Raw genomic sequence first — 16,956 nt, 5'->3', positions numbered from 1 at the left:
TGTCATTCAAGAGCTTTATTGGGAGGCAAGAATCCAGGAGAGCGGCTGCCTCTGCCAGGGTGGAGAACGGCAGCCACAAACTGTACAGGCACAGAGACTATAGGGGGCTTTTTAGGGGCGGAGTTTTTCCAGGGTGAAGATTTTTCAGGGTGGGAATTAGTCGGATTTCAATCCCCGAGCTTGGACAAGCTCAGAGATTGAATGGATGTCGCGCTCAGGGATTGGTTGGTTTTCATGTTGAGCTGGTCAGGGATAGGGTGTGTTTCTTTCACTGGCTCTGGTTTCAGGGCCAAAGTGTGTTTCTTTGGCTGGCTTTGGTTTCAGGGTGTGTTTCTTTGGCTGGCCCTTTTACCCTACAGTTTGCAGTGTGGGTTAAATCAGAGGATGGATGCTCTGTTAATGAGAAAACCATTCAAAGAAGGGATGAAGAAGGAGAGAGGAAGCTGAGGGAGGAGACTGTCGGGCAGTTTTTTGGCACTTCAAGTGAGAACTGAACGAAATCTCGTCAGGAGGGGCGATGTAGGTCGCTGTGGCTACTGCAGAACCTGCTCCTACTTGCTGAGTGCTGGCAGCTTGAAGGGTACAGCGTTTCTCCTGGATAACTTCATGCTATTCTAGCAGCATCTGAGGCTGGACTAATATTATCCTCCTTTTATAGTAGAGGTTTCTGAAGTATAGAGAAGTTTTGTAGTTTTCCTAAAGTCATGCAATTGGGAAATTCCCGCACAGGAATTCAAAAACACTGAGTTGACTTGAAAAACCGAGGCGATTAAAATAATTTTTAAGCCTCTTCATAGGCCCTTAAGTGAGTCTAAAGTGAATTCGTGTTCCGGTTAGTCCGCACATTTCCCGGTTAGATTTCCAGTTCTTCCAAAAATTCCCTCAGTTGAAGTCCAACAAGCCTGGCTCCAGGGCGTCTTTTCGCTTTCTCGTCAGCTTGAAAACTCCGCCTAGCCAGAGAAAGCGTCCCCGTCTCCAAGGAGACTGGCGCGGGACGGGACTTCCGGCCCCACGCGCACCCACTTCCGCCTCTGGCCGGAAGCGCTGAGGCAAACGGCGTGGGTCTGGCGCTTGGGGACCCGGTGCGTGCGGAGCGGGCCCGTGGCGGCTCCAGGCTGGCGCGGCGATGCTGACCCCCGCGTTCGAGCTGAGCCAGGACCGCGACTTCCTCACGGTCGCCATCCGCGTGCCGCACGCGCGCGTCTCCGAGTTCGACGTGTACTTCGAGGGGGTGGACTTCAAGTTCTACGCCAAGCCGTACTTTCTGAGGCGAGTTCCCGCCGCCGGCGCACCGCGTTTATTCAGGAGCCCGCGCTCGCGACTTAACCCACGCCCCGCGGACACGCCCGCGGCTCTCGCGCTGCTGCCTCGGCCGGCGGCTTCTCCCTGGCGCGCGGCCGGTCGACCTGCGGCGGAATCGCCTCCTTCCGCACCTGCGGATCTCGGCACGGAGCGCGGGGCCGCCCACCCAGTGCCTGTCCCGTCACCCTCGATTCCTCCCTGACCTGTGCTGTTGTTCTTGCGCTGCACGCCCGCGCCTCTCCCTGCGTGGTGTCTTCCCCGCGTGGGTCGGTGTTTTGACACACGCCGGCGTGCTGGCCGTGTCCGCCTCCTGGCGGACTGCCCTCGGCCTCCTCCAGTTTTCCAGGTTCCCTTCGCATCAGATTAGCCAATTTCTGCCTGGCTGCCGTGAGAGGCGAGCAGTACTGTGCCCTTGTCCGTCTGGATTTTTCTCCGTGTTGAACCGAAACAGTAGTGGCAGCTGACACTGGGGGCACCTTCGGTGTGTAGGCAGGAGGCAGCGTCTTAAGGGCTCGCGTGTGCGTCATCTTGATTTTGATAGCCATCCTTTGAGTTAGGCAGTACTGTTGGCCCACTCAGTGCAGTGGACGCTGCGAGAGTCTTCTTCCTCAACTCGCTAAACGTCAGCTGCCCTCCGGTTTTCAATTGAGCCCTCCAATGCATTCAAGCTGGTTTCTTCACTGCTCATGGGGGAACCACAGTAGATATTAACTAGCATACCAACTTGAAAAATCCAGTAGATCACACCCCGTGGAAGATATTTCCAAGACTCCTCAGTGGGTATCTGACACCGTGGATAGTAATGAACCCTGTATAAACAGTTTTCCCTATACCTACAAACCTTAGATGTCGATTTATTTACAAATTAAGTTAAAGCAGCACAAACATAACTGCATTTGATAACTAAGGTTTATTGTGAGTCTCCCCCCCCCAAATCTGGTTATTGGTAGCTATTCAAATGGAAAGCTATTCCAATGCGGCATCTTTGATTTTTTTACTCGCTTAGTTGAAGAAGGAATCTAAGTTATTTAGCTTGTAAAATGCGAAAGAAGTGCTGAAAAATTGCCATTCAAATGGTTGATAGATTTTGATGGCTACAGATATACTGTGATTGGTGATCACTGACCTTGTGTTAAATCTGCAGATTAACACTTCCCGGAAGGATTGTAGAAAATGGAGGTGAGCAGGGGTCCTATGATGCAGATAAAGGTATGGCCTTTGGGGTTTGGATTCATTTTTCTGTATTTTTTATGTGTGTGTATGCTCTTGTTGCTAAAATTCCTTCCCTGAGAGAGACATTCTACCTCTGCTAAGGTCTCATTGACAAACAAGTGTGATGCCACCCAAGTTCCCTGGGGGAAGCATTGAGTTTATTAGGTTTACAGAGTAGTGCGTCAGGGGTTATGGCAGGAGCAGAGTAGTCACAGTAGAAGGTCTGCATTGCTTCTCCAGGGCTGCATAGATGGAACTCCCTCCCTTCATCCTGTTACTCTAGCCCCTCCTCCAAGACCACATGTACTTGGGATAATTGTATTTATCATACACTGGTTGCGGGTGTGTATGTGTGGTGGCGGCTGGATACTCAGTTGAGGGTCCCATGACCCCCTCTCGTCCCTCCTCCTGTGAGGGAAGGTAAAATAGTCCACAGGCTCAGCTGTGATGACCTTTTGTGAGCTGGCCCTCCAGAGCTGAAGTTTGACTTGAGAATAGAACTTTACTGATAGCATATGTAGATGTAGGTGGGTGTGTTGGGAGGGCATATGTAGATGTAGGTGGGTGTGTTGGGGGTTCTTGTATATGTGTGGGAGATCATGTGTGTGGATGTGCAAATGAAAGCCAAAGGACAACCTCTGATGTCATCCTGAGGAGTGCTTTTGAGACAGGCTTTCTCACTTGCTGATTATCGGTTAGGCTAGACAGGCTGGGCAGTGAGCCCATGAATACTCTTGTCTCTGTCTCCCCAGCTCTAGGATTACAGACACGCTCCATTGTACCTTACGTTTTTATTTGGGTTCTGGGGATCAAACTCAGATCCTCCTGCTTGTATGGCAAGTTGTTACTGACTGAGCCACAGGCCCAGTCTTGGTTAGGGTTTTGTGGATTCCTTATGTTACAGTAGCCACAGAGTAGTAGTCCTTAAAGATACCAAGAGGCCTTTTAGATGTTTAGCTACACACGCTACATAATTCTTTCTTCAATGTTTAGTGCCTGTTATCTGGATTTGGGGCAGTTAGCAATTTCCTGTCTTTTAAAGTATTTTTTGGTATTCTTTAAATTTGAATCAAATGTTCTAGTTTCGTTTTTTCTGGAACTGTTTCTATGTTTAGCACATGCGTGAAAGTAAACATCAACATGAAATGATTGATTTTAAAATAGGAATGATTTAGGAGTTTTTGAATGGAATTTTTCTTTTACAGTTTTCAAACTTGAAATTTAGTAACAGGTAGATGGGAAATTATCCATGGAAGAATTTAAAGAGAAATTGAATTTTCTTTCATGATGGATAAGTCAAACTCGTTTATTTCACTCTTCACCTAGCTATTGTCTTTTCCTTTGTCACTGGGTTTGGAGAAAGAGTAGCTTATGGGGCCAGCAAGGTAGCTCAGTGGTTAAAGGCGCTAACCTACCATCGTGAGTCTGGTTCCCAGAACCCATGTAATGGTAAAGGAGAAAACTGACTTCACAAAGCTGTGCTCTGACTACACACATACACCATAGCACACCCCCGTACACACACATGCACGTACAATAATAATGACTTTTTTTAATTTGAAAAGGGTAGCTTGTGTACAGTTGTGTACTTTATTCAGTAATTATTGACCAATGAACTGGGGTGAAGGAGGGGAAATGAGACTAAAGAAACTTATGATCAAATTCTCACTCATAATGCAGTATATCTGATGTGATCAGTATAAGGAAGCTGCCATCCTAGCTTGTGGATGTACATTTAATAAGTTGCATATAACAATGGAGTTATTAAACTTTATTGCTGGAGAGAGAGCTCAGCTGTTAAGTGCATATATTGCTTTTGCAGAGGACCTGAGTTTCTGGTTTCACAGAAGCTTATAAATACCTGGAACTCCAGCTCTAGGAAATCTGACACCCTCTTGTGGCTTTCATAGGCCCTTGTACTCACCTGTATATATTTAAAAAACAAACTTTAAAACATAAAACAAAACTGTAAAGTTCTTAGAGTTGAGGAGTTGTGTATGTGTGGGTATTTGGGTTGAGTTGCATGTGATATATTAGATTGCATGTCAGTGTGCTGAAAGAGGTAAAATGTTTAAAACAGTAGGCTGCACACTTGTAATCCTGGTGCCTAGGAACCTAAGGTAGGAACACAATTTCATGTGAGTTTGAGGCTAACCGGGCTACATAGCAAGGCTGTCTCAAAGAAAAAAAAAAAAGCCTCTTGTGTTAATAAAGAAATTATTAAACTGTAATTGCTTTAGTGTATGTAGTTTGAAAGCTACTGATTCTTTGGATTAGCTAATCTAATTTGCCTCCTAGTCCAGAAATATATTTTATAAGTAACTGTTAGTTAGTGCTGTTGCCTCCTTGGGCCACTGATTTTAGAAACTCTTTGAGTTTTGGTATTTTGACTGGGTTAAGATGGTATGGTAATGCTAAAGCTTCTGTAGTTTGGACACATTGACTTCTAATTGCAATGACAGCTTTGGAAAAGCCCTTTTTAAGACTTTTTTTTTTAACCTTGACTTATAATCACTAAATCTATAATAAGGGCCAACTTTTGGGACCCCATGAGGAAATACGTTTTTTAATAGTTCAGTTAAAAATGCTTTATTGGTGTATATTCATTGCAGAAGGTATTAAGTTTCATGAAAATAATTTCCTCCAAGTATATCATGTATTTAGAACATTCTCACTACCCCAAACTTTTCCTTTCTCCCTTCTCCCTCTTTTCCTCTCCTGTGAGTGTCCTTGGCCCTAGTTCCCTATGCTTTCATGTCTCATATACAGGACATACCCATACACACACACACACACACACACACACACACACACACACACACACGTGTACACACACAGATATATCATATCATATATTGTATATCATATCAGTCTATCTATCTATGTCTGTCTATCTATCTATCTATCTATCTATCTATCTATCTATCTATCTGTTCATGCATCCATAAAAAGACTTCAGTCCACAAAGGAGGAAAAGCCTATTTGTCCTTCTGAGTCTGGCTTATGTCGCTTAATATGATTTCCAGTTACACCCATTTTCTTGTAAATGGCATCATTTCATTCTTTTTTATGGCTGAATAAAAAGTCCATTGTGTAGATACACATTTTCTTTATTATCTTTGATGGGCACCTAGACTGAGTCTATAACTAGGCTGTGGTGAATGTGCTGCAGGAAATTTAGACGTGCAGGTGTCTCTGGTGTGATGACTTGGACTCTTCAGGGTATATGCCCAGGAGTGGTAGCTTGTGGGATGTTCTGTATGGCAAATGTGTTGCTAATTAGTCAATAAATAAAACACTGATTGGCCATTGGCTAGGCAGGAAGTGTAGGCGGGACAAGGAGGAGAATAAAGCTAGGAAGTGGAAGGCTGAGTCAGAGAGACACTGCCAGCCACCACCATGACAAGCCGCATGTGAAGATCCCGGTAAGCCACGAGCCATGTGGCAAGGTATAGATTTATGGAAATGGATTAATTTAAGCTGTAAGAACAGTTAGCAAGAAGCATGCCACGGCCATACAGTTTGTAACCAATATAAGTCTCTGTGTTTACTTGGTCGGGTTTGAGCGGCTGTGGGACTGGCGGGTGAGAGAGATTTATCCTGACTGTGGGCCAGGCAGGAAAACTCTAGCTACAGTAGCTGGATCGTATGTAGTAGGATTAAAACCAATTCTACTCTTAGTATTCTGGGGACATCTTTCCTGATTTCTCAGGTGGTAGGATTAGTTTCTGCTCCCACCAGCAGGGTATAAGGGATCACTCATCTCTGCTTCTTTGCCATCCTTTGTTGTTGTGTTTCTTTGTGAGAGCCATTCTGACTGAGCCGAGATGGAATCTCAGTGTACTTTTGATTTGCATTTCCTTGTTAGCTAAGGATGCAGTTTTATGTTTTTATTTGCCGTTTGGTTTGGTGGGTTTCTTTTTTTTTTTTTTTTGTCTATTTCTTTGTGTGAATATGTATGTTAAGTGTGGTTTGTACTGTGGAGTATTACTTATAACTATGTAAAGATGTGTTACATTTGCTTATATGTGGAATATTTAACTATGTAAAGATATATCACATTTGTTTATGCTGCATTTGTTTAATTATGTAAAGATATGTTGCTGTTTTATATTACCTGCTTAAGGCACCTGATTGATCTAATAAAAAGCGGAATGGCCAATAGCTAGGCAGTAGAGGAATAGGCAGGGCTGGCCAGCAGAGAGAATAACTAGGAGGAAGAATCTAGGCTGGAGAGAACGCCTGCTACAGGCTTATATCTGTATGTGTTCGTGAGTGTATATGCATGTGGGTATAGACCAGAGGTTGACTTAGGGTGTCTTCCTCCGTTACAGTCCACCTAATTTTTGAGACAAGGTCTTTCACTGAGCCTGGAGCTTGCTGTTTCAGCTTGGCCAGCAAACTCCAGGGTTCCTTCTGTGTCCACTTCTCTAGCACTGGGATTATAGGTATTTGATGTGTTCAGTTTATTGTTTATGTGCCAGAGATTCAAACTTAGATCCTTATGATTGTGTGAGAAACACTACCAACTGGGCCATTTTTCTAGCCTGAGCGTTTTGAGTTCTTTATATGTTCTGGACATTAATTCTCTTCAGATGTATAGTTAACAAAGGTTTTTTTTACTCATAGTATTATATATTACCCATACTTGCGTTTCTCTTATATATACTTATGAAGTCTTTGAGTATTTTAATCTGTCTAAATATAAAACAATTTCTTTTAAAGGAATTTTTACCATTCGGTTGCCCAAGGAAACTCCTGGCCAGCATTTTGAGGGGCTGAACATGTTAACTGCTCTTCTGGCCCCAAGAAAATCCAGGTCTGCCAAACCACTTGTGGAAGAAATAGGTATGTTTACTGTAGTTGGAGATAAGTAGGAATGTTTGTAATATTTTGTGTTTCTAGGGCAAGAGACTTGGGGCTAGAACATTAGATGAAAAAAAGTTCAAGAGAAGAAAAGAAAAAGGAAAGGTTCAGGTTAATGTGAAATTAGCTTACTTGATATCGCAATTAGAAGTCGTAACTGGTAGTGGACCAGTAGACCACTCACATTTTTTTTTTTTATCAATTAAAACTTTGAAACGTTGTCTTATCAGAAGTGTGTAGTTGAAAACATTACACAATACACATACCTGCTAGGTCACAAACTGTAGTGTTTATTTATTTCCAATATCCCAGGAATCTCACCCATGCTCTTCCCAGGTACTGTGTCCTGTTCTTTCCCAGACCACCAGTACCCTCCCCTTTGCCTGATTATGAGTTGCATACATAATTGTTCCATAGAGTGTGTTCCTTTTCATCTGGCTTCTTACACTCAATATTCTTTATGAGGTGTATCTATATTACAGCAGAGGTCCATATATCTATATCTATATGTCTATATCTATATCTATCTATCTATATATATATCTTCATCACTGTATGATAGATGGTTTTGTGAGTTTATACCTCCTACTGTTGGTGAACCTTTGGGCTGGTTCTACCTTTTGGCCATCATGAGCAGTGGAGCTGTGAGTATTCTTGTCTATGCCTTTGGTGCACAATGCAACTTCTTCCTCTCATTGTACCTAGAGACCTCGGTATTTTAGGGAAAAAAATTAATGTTTAACACATTTAGGTGCTTCCGGTGTTTCTGAGGAAGGAGCTGACGATGAGGATTCAGATTTTGACTGGGAAATTGAGCAGACTCCCTATGAAGAGGTCTCAGAAAGTGCTCTGCAATCACAGTGTCACTATGGATTTGGAAACCTGCGGGCCGGTGTGGTTCAGCGGTTACAGGTATGCTGTCCTTTTGGAAGACTGTGGTACACAGGGTGTTTCAACTTCATTTCTGCTTACCTGGGGTGTTTTTAAGGTAACATAGTGCCTGTAGCAAGCAGGGTCATGCAGCTGTCCATTCTTCCCTGTCCAGCCTGCTGCTGTCCTTAGGGTTCTAGATGGGAACAATCTAGAACAAATACAAACAACTCTCTCTCCTGGTGCTTCTGGACAACCTCAAAGAAGCATGATACTTCTAAGGGATGTGCTAAGAACTAGGGTGTGATAGTCTCTGTTTCACATGTGCGGGAGACAGAGTTTTCTGATGAGGGTGAGCCTGGGAGCTTTTGGTTTAGTTTGCTTATTCTGATTTTAAACTTGGGGACAGACAGACAGACAGATGAGATATAGCTCAGGTTGTCTTTGAGCTTGTGATCCCTCTGCTTCAGCCTCTCCTGGGATTACAGGTATGTGCCTCCTCTAGATTGTGTTGGATAAAATTGTTCCGTTCTTGTTGCACAGTAGATAGTGTATTCTGCTTATTCTTGGTGGAGGTCAAATGTAAACTCTCACTTGAGTGCTGCTTAGGAAGTTTTGGGTTTTGCAATGTTTTGAATCTCAGATTTTCCCATGAGTGGTGCTCAGATCGTAAAGGTGTATCTGAGTCTCTCAAGAAAAAGCCAAGACTATTCATTCTGGTTGTACTTCTGTTTCCATTTATATTGGGGATACTGTGATGATCACTGACCACATGTAAATTGTTCTCTCTTGGTAAAATGGGAATGATTTTGCTAACCTATTCTGTAAATTTATTGTGAAAATGTCATGAGATATTGCAAACATATGAGAAAATTCTGGAAAGTGTTGGACACTATGAAAACTCCTGCCCTTAAAACACTGAAGTTACTCTCAAAATTCCCACAAGAGAACAAAATTGGCATTTGCTCAGCAGCAAATAACCCAAAGGACCATGTCTGTGTGAACAGTTGGGCACTTTTCTGCAGCGTATGGTGAGCCCTCTGCCACTCCTTTCCCTTGTTTCTCTGGTGATCTCTGAGGTACTTAGAATACAGTCAGCTTCACTCAGCTGTGGCGAAAACCAAAGTGAGTGGGCCTCAGTTGTTTGGCCAACAGCTAATTTGTGATCATTTTATTTGGGGTTAGCCTGTCCAGAGCTATGAATGAAGGCTAGTAAATGTCATACAGGCTAAGTCCAGAATCTCCATTCAGGTTGAAAGTGCCCTTGTCCAGATTGCTAGTAGGGAAGATCCCTTTGAGGGCTTTGCTTACTTGTTTTGGTGTTTGGAGACAGTCTCACTATGTAGCTGGCCTTGAACTCAGTATCTTCCTGCCTCAGCTTCCCAAACGTACTAAGTGTGACCACTTTGAAGGGTTTCTTTTTACTTAGACGATACTAGAAAACCATAGTTTGGGTGAGGCCAAGTCCCTTTTAGGTCGCAGGTTTTTTTATTTCTTGAAAAGCTTCCCAAAGTTATTTAGGTTGCTTTTAAGCAAACATTGTTATGAAATACTCTTTATTTTTTGATACAAGGTCTTATGTATCCTAGGTTGTCCTGGAACTCAGTAAGTAGCTAAGGCTGGCCTTGAACTCCTGATTCTCCTGCCTCCCCTTTTCAAGTCTTGGGAGCACAAATATATACTAGGACACCTAGATTTTATTGTAAAAAGTGGTGCTTTGAAACATAAAAGTTATACATACTCTTGGGAATAACATGGTATTTCAGGACATGTATGTAGGTAGTACTCTGTCTGTCTGGTGTGACTAAAGCATGAGATACCTATATACTTGCCACCCAGCTTAGGAAAGGAAGTATTAGTGTAGTTAGGATGCCCTGTCCATCCCTTTATGATTACATCTTCTCTTTTCCAGTCAGGAATGCTGAGTTTGTTTATTTAGTTTTACTATCTAAATTGCTAAACTCTTTTTCAAACTTTAATAGCATGAACATTGTTTTCCTGAAAACGTGTGCTCCCATTCCCTCATTTTCGAAAGAGCACGGTACTGGAGCGAGTGGACTCCAAGGGTTTTATCATGTAAGTAGTACACTACTAGCAGTAGAGGCTTGCCACCCCATGCACAGAACACTGGAATCCCAGACACTCTCAGAACTTCCAGTCTCCACATATGTTTAATTTGGCACCAAAACCTTATCTGAAACAATATTGTTTTTGTTCTAGTTTTTCTTTCCTTTTTTTTTTTTTTTTTTTTTTTGAGACAAGTTCTCACTTTATAAAGCCCAGGCTGGCCTGGAGTCAGTATGTAAATCAGGCTGGCCTTGAACTTTTGGTGATCCTTCTGTCTCAGCATCTTCAGTGGTGAGATGACAGGAGTGAGTGACCACACCCGGCTGGTTCTCCCAATATGTTTTAAATTATTTAATTAAAATTTTTTTATTATTGTGTTTGTGTATATGTGTATGACTCATGCATATGAATGCAGGTGCATTTGTATTCTAGCATGCACATGGAGCTCAGAGGATAATTTTTGGAATTCATTTTTCTCCTTGTACCATGGGTTCTGAGGATCAAACTCAGGTTATCAGGCTAGCACAGTTCCTGTTGCTGTGATAAAATATCTCGACCAAAGGCAACTTAGGAAAGAAAGAGTTTATTTGGACTTAGGGTTCTAGAGGGAGGGTCCCTTATGGTCTAGGGGAGGGCATGGCGTGGTGGCAAGAACAGGAGGCAGGTTATTCCATTTTCTTCCTTCCACACAGGACACAGAGAGAGAGGGAACTAGGAGTGGGAAGAAGCTATACACTTTCTCAGTGGTTCCTCTTATACGGCTCCACATCCTTAAAGACCCATCACCTATCCAAACAGAGCTCCAGCGGTTGACCAAGTGTTCACATGTCTGAGCCTGTAGGGGACCTTTGCCATTCAAACCACCACACATGGCAAGTGCTCTGACCAACTGAGCCATCTCTCCAGCCCCCAGTATGTTTTTAAAGGTGTTTTAAACTACATACTTAGTGTGTGTCTGAATTACTACTGTAGAAGTAGTAATGTGCTTGGATAGAGAGTGCTCCTGCAGCCTTCTAACATGTACTGTTAAAAATTGTGAGTGTTCTTGAATACCTTTGCAATCCAGAGAGAGTCTGAAACCTGAAGCCACCAAGTTGGCATTTATATGGATCTGTTCTGAGCACTGTTTTTGCGTCAGCCCAACAATACTGGTTCCTCAAGGCGTCTTTACTGTTGTGTCTACACTTTTTACCAGGAGACAAATTCAGTAAAAAGCTTTAAAGAAATGGGATTTCTTACACAAATTAAATTTGAGGGCTATGGTGTTCTTCATAACATTAGGAATTAATCAGATTTTCGAGAATCCTAGTAAGGTCGGTATGTTTTATCGGGTGTGTTTACAACTGCTCTGTTTGTGATGGTCCCATCAAGTGGCTAAAAATGACCATGTAACATAAACAGTATTGCCCTTTGTCTTTAGTGAGGAAGCTAGAGATGCTCCTAGGAAAGGTTATCACACAGTAAGAGGATTCAGAACATTTATCTCATAATACGACTTAAAAAATGACTTTTCTAATCCTGTTTTTTCACAATTTTAGTTTCTCTAGTTTCTGCCTTTGAATCAAGACACACCCAAAACATTTGTTCACTACTTGTATATTGCCAGTATTTCCCTATTCTTTTAAATGAAAATAGTTGTGTTTTTCTTATAATAAAAGCAATGTACTCATTAAAAAATGTAATACAAAGAAAAAAATAACGTCTTCAGTGAATAATTTAACCCTTTACAAGAATAATCCTGTCTCCCTTTAAATGGGTTTGCAAACTTCTGTATTTTATCTGATAATGAAAATATTATTGCTGAAGCAAATTCACTTTCACCAACCCTTCCCACCCGTTTCCCATGTACATACACACACACCCGATTTCTTGCCTTTTTTGAAATCTCTGCCAGCCACCAAGGCACCTTTGGAAAATTGCCCTGGCTGCTCAGAGTCAGGGCTGCACAACAAGCTGTTGGCACTGGTGGCTGCCAGCAGCCGCAGTCCTGGAGTCTCTGGGCACCATCCCAGCCAGCCGTCTCCCGAGACAGCCTTCATTGCAGGATGCCAGGCCTTCTGGCCCTTGCTTTCCTTTGGCTGCTTCAGGGACCTGAGGCCTTTGTCTCCAGGAGACGCACTGGCCAGATGCACACACAGTTCATTTTCTTTCTGGCTTGGGTCCTGTTTGATCTGTGATTTAAGTGCACACAAGCCTGGCTTAAGTCCTCCATGACCTTTTCCTGGCAGTGTTCATCTTCAGATCACTCGGGACTAGTGACCACAGCAATTCTAAAACAGAGAAAAAGGAATTCTTTTTGTCCTGCTGAAGTTAATTCTCTGTTCTTCCTTTCCTTGGGTTGATTGGTGCCTCACACTTTTTCTTCTTTTGTAGTGCTGAGAATTGAATCCAGGACCACATGCATGCTAAGCAAGTGCTCTACCACCAAGCAGCACCTCCAGCTATGCCTTCCTTTAGATTCCAGTCTGATTTTGTGTATTAGCTTTTCATTGTTCTTACTACAGTACCTTTGTAGGAGCAATCTAAGTGAGGAAAGATTTTGCTTCATGTTTTCTGTCCATCATGATAGGGAAGGCATGGCAGATGAGCATATTCATGGTGATGATAACATGTGGCAGAGGCTGCTCACATCTCAGAAGACCAGGAGGCCGAGTAAGACAGGAAGTAGATGGGGATAATAACCCGGAAGGACTTGCCTCCACTGACCTACTTCTCCCAGCTAAGCCACACCTCCTAAAGGTCTTACAGCCCCCAACAAAGTGTGCTACTCTATGGGGAACAAATACTGTGCAGAGCATGTGAAGGACCTTTCACATTCAAAAACTTACCTCTGCTTTTTAGTTTGCTTTAGTTTCTTTCTTTCTTTTCTTTTCTTTTTTTTTTTTTTGCTTTTCGAGAGGGTTTCTTTGTATAGCACTGGTTGTTCTGAAACTTGCTTTGTAAACGAGGCTGGCCTCAAACTCACAGACATCCACCTGCCTCTGCCTTCCAAGTGCTGGGATTAAAGGTGTGCGCCACCATAACCAGCTGCTTTAGTTTCTTATTAGGGTCCAGTTTGAGCAAGGCCCTGCTATGTATGTGCATAGAACAATGCAGGTGGGGTTTGCCCAGCTGGGAGCAGGCATGTGGTGTGGTCTCTCTGCTGCATTGCTCTGGTGGCCTTGAATCAGTATACTAGAGGGGAGCAGCGGTGGGGCTGAAAGTGTTACTTTCTTTTTTTTTTTTTTTTTTTTTTTGGTTTTTCGAGACAGGGTTTCTCTGTGTAGCTTTGCGCCTTTCCTGGAACTCACTTGGTAGCCCAGGCTGGCCTCGAACTCACAGAGATCCGCCTGCCTCTGCCTCCCGAGTGCTGGGATTAAAGGCGTGCGCCACCACCGCCCGGCAAGTGTTACTTTCTTATTCTCCAGTTCAGCCCATGAGGTTGGGGACTATCTGTGTGCTCATTACTGGATCTCTATTCCAGCAACCAGACCAATCTACAGCCTCTGTGCACTGTGTACTCAGTAGTGATTTCTTTCTGACTGCTAGGTATACTGTTCTAGTTAGGGTTACTATTGCTGTGATGAAACACTATCACCAAAAGCAAGTTGGGGAGGAAAGGCTTACACTTCCACATCTTAGTCCATCATTGAAGGAAGTTGAGACAGAAACTCAAATAGGGTAGGAACCTAGAGGCAGGAGCTGATGCAGAGGCCATGGAGGGGTGGGGTGCTGCTTACTGGCTTGCTCCTCATGGCTTCTCAGCCTGCTTGCTTATAGAATCCAGGACCATCAGCCCAGAGATGGCACCACCCACAAAGAGGTAGGCCCTTCCCCTAAGGGAAATAAGAAAATGTCCTACAGACTTACCTACAGCCTGATTTTATGGAGGCATTTTCTCAACTGAGGCTCCATTTTTTCTGATAACTATAGTTTATGTTAGCTGGGCAGTAGTGGTACATACCTTTAATCCCAGCACTCAGGCATCAGAGGCAGGCAGATCTCTGAGTTCGAGATCTACAGAGTGGGTTCCAGGACAGCCAAGGCTACACAGAGAAACCCTGTCTTGAAAACCAAAAAAAAAAAAAAAAAAAAAAAAAAACAAAACCAAAAACAAAACAACCAAACAAAACCAAACAAGAATAAAACTATTGTGTTGCCGGGCGGTGGTGGCACACGCCTTTAATCCCAGCACTTGGGAGGCAGGGCCAGGCGGATCTCTGTGAGTTCGAGGCCAGCCTGGGCTACCAAGTGAGTTCCAGGAGAGGCGCAAAGCTACACAGAGAAACCCTATCTCGAAAAACCAAAAAACAAAAACAAAAAACAAAAAACTATTGTGTTAAGCTGACATAAAATTAGCCACACTAATGCTGTGAATGCTGTGAAAATGAAAGTAGACTAGACCCCTCCCCCCATTGAAACAGTCTATGGAGAAGACAGACAGTCATCATGTAGACAACTAATAAGCTAATGGCGATAGTAGCAGGTGGAGGAAAACCGTGGTATGTGAGACTGGGGACTGTTGTGACTAGGATGCCCAGAGGTGGCCCCTTGAAGGATAGGACATGCATGGGCTTAGGATGAGAAGGACACTGTAGATGCAGCGGGTCAGAGTGGAGACAGATGTGTATGTACCAGAAATGACAAGAAGTCTAGTATGTGGCTCTAGGAGAGACTCAGGCTGGAGGGAAAGGCTGGCATTGGTTTGAAAGGCAAGATGGGCTTGATGATGTAGAGCTAGGAGTCGAGGTTCCAAGATTCCATTTATCTGCTGAAACACAGTTTTCTGTCCTCACAGATTACAGCCCATTCGTGACCTTAAGTCTGTCCAGGTGCAATAATTAGTTGTTCTGCTGCCCTCCCCCCACTTTAATTGCTGTTATCAAGTATAGAACCTGAAGTGGAAGGAGGATTTGTGTTTCCAGTAGGAAGCCAGTGAGTAACAGGAAACAGCCATGGAATGGAGACAGAGAGAAAAGTGAATCTGACATTAGTGAGTGTATTTAGGCCTGTATTATATTAATACTAACAACAGCATGTGGCTCCGAATGCTACCCCCTTCCCCAAGAAGAACAAAAAGAGGTCATGTGATTACCTGCCCTGTGAAGATTTTACATTACATGACAGAAGATCTCTGCAACTGTGATTAAGGACGATACTGACATGGATTTTGTATGTGGCCGACTCTAATCACAGAGGGAGGAGATAAGGCCCTGTGATGAGGGAGCTGAGGGAGGATGACATCATGCTGTGGATTTGCGGTCCAAGGGAAAGCAGTGGTGCCCACAGTAGTATCCAACCCAGGCAAGCCCCGTGGTTCCATTGTACTGCCTGCCCTCCTGAGGCTCTTGTCCACATGTGCCCTGTAGACCTGAGGCTGGAGTCAGGAATTCCAGTGAGGAAATTGAGGGGAGGAGGAAGAACCGATGCTGTGTTTCTGGGGAGGAGATGTTCTGGTGCATTCAACTCCAGAGACTGCATGTTTTTCCCATGGAAACTCTGCTGTGTGCTTGTTAAGTTCTTTGCATCATGAATGTTCTGTTTCAATTTATTATGAATTGTATAAACTTGAGGACTGCCCTGAGACTCTTAACTACTATTTATGATAGGATTCCTGTAGGAAAATGCATTCCAAGTCTCCAAAAAGTAAATTGCAAAGGAACTTTGGAATGTAAATTGTATGTTTGTGGACAGCCATTAGTTTGGTTGTTGCCTCAAATGTTTGTATTTGAAAGTATGAAGATATTCTAGTTGATCCAGTGGCTTCCAAAAACGTCACTGGATCCCTTCGTTATATTTGAATGTACTTAGGTTAAGAGCTCCACGCCTTATGGTAAGAAAGAAAGAGTTTATTTTCCTTTTAAACTTCAGATACTTATTTATCTTGTGTGAGTGTGTGTGCCTGTTTACATGCCATGCTTTACAGGCAGAGGTCAGAGATGAGCTTTTGGGGTAGTTCTCTCCTCCACCGTGAGGGGTTTGGGGGTTGAACTCAATCAGATTACCCACTCAGCCATTTCTCTGGCCCAAGAATTTTTTTTTTTTAATTTGGAAATTATGGTTATGTAGGGAGACTGGGTCCTTATGACTCCCCATAACTTACTATACCTTACTTTAGTTTTAGTAATCTTGTATTCTGACCATCAACTTTAAAGTGCTCTCCTATGAGTGTTTCTTTTTTTTTAATGACATAAGAAGTGAAGGGACTTGCTCAAGATCCTAGGACTACTGACTTCAAAAGCAACCCTCCTTTGTCGCTCTGTTTTCTTTTCGTGTATGTGTTCCACTTACAAATTTTCGGAACAGTTGGCGTGCACAGCTCTCCAGGTTACTGCTTGATTTCTTCCCGATTACATCCTTCTGTTTCTCCCAGTTCTGTACTCGCACCTAGAGTTGATAGCAGATGTGGGAGCAGACAGAAGAAAGCCACAGTTGGGGGAATGTTTTGGATTGGAAGCGGTTTCTTCACTTCACAATTCCTGTGTATGTCTGTTCTGTAGAATTCTGCTTGGGAAACATGCTTCATGTTCATATATGCACATCTTGCTTAAGATAGGTGCTGATTCTTAGGATAGATTTTAAAGTTTCAAGTGGAAAATCAAAGACATCGGAATTACTCATAAAAATTCTTTAATTTTTTTTTTTTTTTTTTATTAATGT

The 16,956-nt window shown here is 43.2% G+C and overlaps 1 protein-coding gene across 1 annotated transcript in view; it reads left to right on the top strand.

Annotated features, from left to right (window-relative positions):
* Nucleotides 1-1,025: 1,025 nt before the first annotated feature.
* Shq1 (SHQ1, H/ACA ribonucleoprotein assembly factor) overlaps nt 1,026-16,956 on the top strand; it is a 107,461-nt gene continuing 91,530 nt past the window's right edge. The window contains exons 1-4 of the mRNA XM_059258285.1: nt 1,026-1,269; nt 2,447-2,511; nt 7,240-7,362; nt 8,132-8,292. Coding sequence (XP_059114268.1) covers nt 1,127-1,269; nt 2,447-2,511; nt 7,240-7,362; nt 8,132-8,292 — 492 coding nt within the window. The 5' untranslated portion in view covers nt 1,026-1,126. The remainder of the gene's footprint in view (nt 1,270-2,446; nt 2,512-7,239; nt 7,363-8,131; nt 8,293-16,956) is intronic.

Source organism: Peromyscus eremicus, chromosome 3 (genome assembly GCF_949786415.1).
Source record: "Peromyscus eremicus chromosome 3, PerEre_H2_v1, whole genome shotgun sequence".
Lineage (NCBI taxonomy): Eukaryota > Metazoa > Chordata > Mammalia > Rodentia > Cricetidae > Peromyscus > Peromyscus eremicus.
This window is presented reverse-complemented; position numbering and strand designations above follow the sequence as displayed.